This window comes from Chiloscyllium plagiosum, chromosome 43, assembly GCF_004010195.1.
Source record: "Chiloscyllium plagiosum isolate BGI_BamShark_2017 chromosome 43, ASM401019v2, whole genome shotgun sequence".
Lineage (NCBI taxonomy): Eukaryota > Metazoa > Chordata > Chondrichthyes > Orectolobiformes > Hemiscylliidae > Chiloscyllium > Chiloscyllium plagiosum.
Window position 1 is genome coordinate 9,861,775 of NC_057752.1, and position 6,000 is coordinate 9,867,774.

Consider the following 6,000-nt stretch of genomic DNA (forward strand, 5'->3'; position numbering starts at 1 on the left):
GACCATCAGGCACCAAAATAATATAACCAGTTATAGTGATGATCATTTCAACTTCACTATAGATAAATGCTTAACGCAAAGTGACTGCTGGATTTGTAATATTTTCCTTTCAAAAAAAAACATTGCAGGATCATAAGGTAGCATTATTGCAAACTTTTCATTGTTGTCATCTTGTCTGCTTTGCACAAGTCGATTGTCATATTTGCCTGCTCAGTGATATTTGTACGCAATGTGCTTTACAGCAGCTCATGATATAAGGCACCACACACACTTTAAGCCTTGCATGTGTAATTTTGCGCAATGTAGCTGCTGCATTTGCCTACATAAGCAGTACTTCAAAAGCATTCTTACAAATTGCCCTCAAGATATGCTAAAGTGCTATATGGCGGGATGTTCACACAAGCTCAGTGAAGTGCATTTTATTTCGCGCAAATTGGCCCTGCATTTGCCCAAATGTGGATCACAGCACTTCAAATGTAGTTTTCAGCATGTATGGGACTCCAGGCCACCATGATAGGGAAATTCAGTAATAATGTGAGTCCATTGTTTATTTTGCGCAAACTGGCTGCTGCATTTTCTATATTGACAGGGCTACTTCACAGCATTGTGTATATAATGCTTTAGGTGTGTCCTTGCTGTTATAAATGCGTGGTCATTTAACTTCTGCTCTCACCTGCTGAGTTTAAATCAGTGATATGTTTGGTGTAATAAAAACAAAGTCATCAGTAGCAGGCACCATAAATTTTACACTTAGAGGAAACTTGTGGCTTTTATACATGTTAGTTTACAATTTCCATCACATCCTTTTATTGTAGTACCTTCTACATTACTCTGTAAAAGCAGGTGTATTCAAATGCAGAGTTATTTTCAAGGGATCATGGAAAATAATTATCGTGGTTAGAAACTAAACAAAAAACCTGGCTATTAATGGCAGTTATGTTGACAAAGCTACCACCTTACTACTATCGACAACGCACCTGAAAGCTCCTGAACAGCTTGAGGCAGTGTATTCTCAGTGATGGCCCCAGTTTGGGAAGCTTCACGTGCCAGTCCAGAAATGGCAGATTCTGTTGAGTCAGTACCTGCAGCCAATTCGCTTGAAGCAGTGCTTTCTCCCCCAGAGGCAGAAATGCTGACATCACTGTATTCTTCTGCTGTAAAGGATTTGGGACAGTACTACAAATGGACAATATAATACTGACATTGCCCAAGTTCGCAAATTACCCTTGGGTTCGAACGCCCTCTTTCCTCTTCACCCCACTACTCCCAAAAGAAAAGTAGCCTTCACACCAGGTGACCACATGCACTAATAATGTGCTCCTGTTAACATAGTGAGGACAGTAAAGTGACCAGCATCCCATTAGGTGCTTAGTAAATATTTACTAGTCAGTTGCGCTTAAGCTGTGAAAAAACCAAGGGGAAACTCAAGTACCATATAGCCTTGTATCAAGATCAGAAGTGCATATAATATCAAAAGATGTTTACACTTACATGGAGTTATACACCACAGAAACAGACCCTTCGGCCCAACCAGTCCACGCCAAACATAATCCCAAACTAAACTAGTCCAACCTGCCTGCTCCTGGCCAATATGCCTCTAAATCTTTCCTATTCGTATACTTATCTAAATGTTTTTCAATGTTGTAACTGTGCCCATATACACCACTTCCTCAGCAAGTTCATTCCATACATGAACCACCCTTTGGAAAAGAAAAATTGTTCCTTACATTTTTTTTAAAATCTCTCTCCTCTCACCTTAAAAATATACCCCTTTAGTTAGGCAAAAGACACCTATCATGAACCCTACCTGTACCCCTCATGACTTTATAAACCTCCATAAAAGGTCACCTCTCATTCACCTATGCCCCAGTGAAAAGTCCCAGCCTTTCTTTATAACTCAAGCCTTCCATGCCTGGCAAGATGCTGGTAAATCTCTTCTAAACCCTCTCTAACTTGTATTTTTCTGGCTGTGGAATATCGTCAATTTAAACTTTAGTGTGCTACAAAGCTCCTAACATGCGCTAGCCCAAAATCCTTAATCGACGTAGTATTCAATCATTTCACAACAAACAACAACTTGACAACTTTGGCAGGCAGCTCATGGTTGCACAACAGTGACACTGAGCTTTAGAAACATATCCTCCTATAACCTGACACTAAATCAAACTGTCACTTACAAACAAGCAACTGATTTAAAATTATCTATATTGAAAATCCAAATTTTCATTGTACTGAACCTTTCTTTTAAGAGCAAAGCCTGCAACACTATCAGATTGTTCTAAAATCAAGGACAAGTGGTCATCCTAATGATTTAACATCCACCGTTTATTTCAGTGCAAAGCACTTTCAAAGCTACATCAAGACTGTGCCTACTGTACATTATAACCTCTTTAATGTATGCTTCATACACTGTGCTCAAGCCTAAACAGAATGCAATGGCTGCTATTTTGTAACAATCGTGTGGAGAATCGCATCTTTGTGCTTAAAATGTTTGTGCAAACACTTAATGCTGCGGAGCAAAATGCATAAAACTGCATGAGCCTCAATTTCAAGTGTTTTTATATTGCAACCACCACCCTGAAGTGGCAGTACACCTTGGAAATCTGAAGAATTTACAAAGCCAACACATGTATAAAAGCAAAATACTGTGAATACTGGAAATCTGAAATAAACTGAAAATGCTGAAGAAAATGAAACGCAAGCCTGTTTCCACAACACAGGTACCTCTTTCTGCAAGGAAAGAACTAACTTTGTAAGGGGGGAAAAAAAAAGACCATGTGCATAACCAAAACTTAAGCCACGATGAGTGTTCCTTCAGAAGTTCAACTTGAAAACGTTTGTGAAGATGACCAGTTTAGGCTAAGGATACCAACTTAATAACTATAAAGATACACCCAGAAACAATTGGCACCATCTACATTTTCTCCTTGCCTATTCAATTTTCCACAAAAGTAGAAGTCATAAATCAGCAAAGAATTGACAGATTGCCACTGACATTCAATTCAAAGTAGCACTGCAGTACAAAATGGTTGCGACACTCACCTTTCCCTCAGCAAGTGGCCTAATAGGCCACAAGTTTCAATGTACCCTGGCAAAAGCCACTTATTTAAAAAGCCGTAGATGCAGACATCTTGAAATCTTCCAATCATCAGCACCATTTGACCTTGATGGTTGGATGCCCAGAGAAACCTTCCCTTATCAATCTTTGTGCTTTCCAAAGTTATGTTAAGAAGCTCTACATTGAGGTATAATACCAATCTTACTGTACACTGACAGACATTTTGTGCAAGCATGCAGAAATAGAAGGTGGAGGAGAATACAAACAGCACCTGGAAATGGACCATTAATGAAAAACAAAAAAAAAGTGCGAACCATGAAACCTTAACCGTGGAGTTGGAGGGCAATTCGCTGGGTACTTGAAGCCACAGGTCAATAGAACAGTTACACAAGTATTAGTATGACTAAAAGATGACCTACAATTAATATCCCAAGCCTTGGTCATTACTTAATGCAATCCCAATGAATAAACCAAAAATAAACTGGCCCAGCAGTGTAAACAAAACCCACAAAACCACTAATAAAAATCCCTTGTGCAAATTAGCATGTATACAAACCTGTTTCAGCTTGAGGCTGCTGCATTTCTTGCTCCGTGGCAGGAACGGTTTCTGTGGCTTCACCAGGCATTCCTAGAAAAAATACATACAGTTAGCAGAAATTCATTAATCATAATTAAGCACACCCATGAACAGAATTAAGTAGCAATGTTGCCAGAATTGTCTGGTTGAACGGAAGATGACAACCTTTCAAACAATTTTCTTACAGCAAGTTTGTTCAAAAGTTCAACTTTCATACAGAAGCTGTATTGTTCAAAATGTGCAGCTATTTACTGTAAAATCAGATTCACCAGACCCATTTCACTGACAGTCAGTGCTCAAAGACATTGTGGCATATTATAGTAAAATTCAAAAATGTATCATGCTCAGCCAAGCCGAACTTAAAACTGTGGATGAATCATACCAGGCCAGGCCCAACTTTGGTATTTCAGCCCTTTGTTTAGATTTTGGCTAAGAAATTATAATCACATCAAGAGACAAGACATAGAACTGGCAAACCCAGGAGGCCCAGGTTCAAGTCCCACCTGCTCTAGAGGTGCGTGCATAACATCTCTGAACAGATTAGAACATCTCTGTAACTTGTGATTTTGTGAAGGCTAAATGAGTAAGGAACATGCTAAAGATGCTGGAAGCATAAACTAAGCATACAGATTATTGGAAAACACTCAGTTGGTCAGTCAGCAGCTGTGGAATTAGAAACAGTCAACATTCCAGATCTGCTGAATGTTTTCCAGCATTTTCTGTTTTAATACCACAGCACAATGCTGTCTGCTTCAATCAGCTCAGATCACTTAGCACCAAACGCACAAAGGAAAATCAATGTGTGAAGGAAGTGACAATGTACAGAATACAATGATCAAGAACAGCAATTGTATATTTTACTGTTTTTGAAGTTGCAGGAACATTCAGCAGGCATTATTGGATGAGTGAAGTTCAAACATTTGATAAAACTTCAATTAGACAACTAAGGAACAAAGTTCTCACATTATCAATGCACCATTCACACATGGAAACATACATAATTCAGCTAAAGACAACTTGTCCCACTAGCAAAACGGAAATTTTAAACATTTAATGACTTTGGCTCTTTAACCGAGTTCAACTGCTATATACCATATCTTAAGCGTTTGATCACATAGGTTTGAATATTTTCTTAAAGCAGAGTTTTAAGATGATAGCATGTAGTGATTTATTAATGCTTAGTGCAATCATAGCATTGGGGAAGGCATTCTTGGCATTTGAGAGAATAGTTTGCAGAAGTTACATAAAAAAAGAAACCCATAAGTAATATGTACCTTGGAAGGCAATCGTCAGTCACAAATAACCTGGGAAAGTCACACTGAACATCAAGTATAAACGTGAGTTTTTTTTTAATATGAACACAAACCATTACAAAAAAACACATTTCAAAGAACGGGACAAAATATAGCAACCAACAAAAAAAAACTTTAAAGATGACTTGCAGTTATATAAACGGCTTCCTGCAAACTGGAAACCCCACACAACCTAAAGGTACGGTCGAAACAACTTTCCGTGGCCTACCTGAACATAACTTAAAAAAATTACAATTAAACGAAAACGGATAGCTAGCGAAACTGGCTACACGGCCACACAAAGCACATTCGGGCTATGCTCGCGACTGCTGGGGCTCTTTTCCACCCTCTCCCCTCCAATAATCAACCGGTGGGACACCACGAGATTGTTGCTGCCACCCGCTCCCTCAGAGCTCCGCACATTTTTGTTCAACATTACGTTAATACAACTTGTACTGATCAATTTTCACGACATCTTAAGTATAAAGTGCTCCTTTCCCTCATCAGGGCAATTTTGCACTCATCACCAATAGTTTAACGATCGGATGGAAGTGGATTTTGTACAGACACTTACTGCTTCAGTTCGTCAAATCCAAGATGGCTGGAGAAAGAGACTGAACTTCTTTCACTTAGATATTAAAAAGATTGCACTTGTGTTTCCGGGTCATTTGCTCACCCAGGAGTCCCGCCACTACTGTTTGCTGATTGGGCAAGAATGTCTATTTCCGGTTGATTCGTTGTTGTTTCCCCTGGAATGTGAGGTTTTTAGATTTCTGCAATGTTTATATACCTGTATGACGGATCGATTTGTATAGAGGTGGTATTCTGGATCACTGAAGAGCACAGCAGTTCAGTGTCTGCTTGCTGTGTCAAAAGTTCGCACTTGCATCTGTTTTGGGTTCGAATCCCGGTGGTGTTATACACTTCTGGATGAGGTGGGACTTGAACCTGGCCTAAAGGTAGCGACATTTTCGCTACCACAAAAGCCCTTTTGCTTGTCTTTTTGTATTTTTTTGAAAATACATTACTTAGATGTGCAGCTGAGGATTCCTATATCACATCAGAATGGGAAC

At 39.2% G+C, this 6,000-nt stretch overlaps 1 protein-coding gene across 4 annotated transcripts in view; it reads right to left on the reverse strand.

Moving 5' to 3' along the window:
• naca (nascent polypeptide associated complex subunit alpha) overlaps nucleotides 1-5,592 on the reverse strand; it is a 28,438-nt gene extending 22,846 nt beyond the window's left edge. The window contains exons 1-3 of one of the 4 annotated variants that reach the window (XM_043682006.1): nucleotides 5,502-5,592; nucleotides 3,615-3,686; nucleotides 978-1,154 (exon numbers count right to left, since the gene is read on the reverse strand). In XM_043682006.1, coding sequence (XP_043537941.1) covers nucleotides 978-1,154; nucleotides 3,615-3,684 — 247 coding nt within the window. In that variant the 5' untranslated portion in view covers nucleotides 3,685-3,686; nucleotides 5,502-5,592. The remainder of the gene's footprint in view (nucleotides 1-977; nucleotides 1,155-3,614; nucleotides 3,687-5,501) is intronic. The other 3 variants (XM_043682007.1, XM_043682008.1, XM_043682009.1) reach the window with 3 other exon arrangements.
• Between the last annotated feature and the right edge of the window lie 408 nt (nucleotides 5,593-6,000).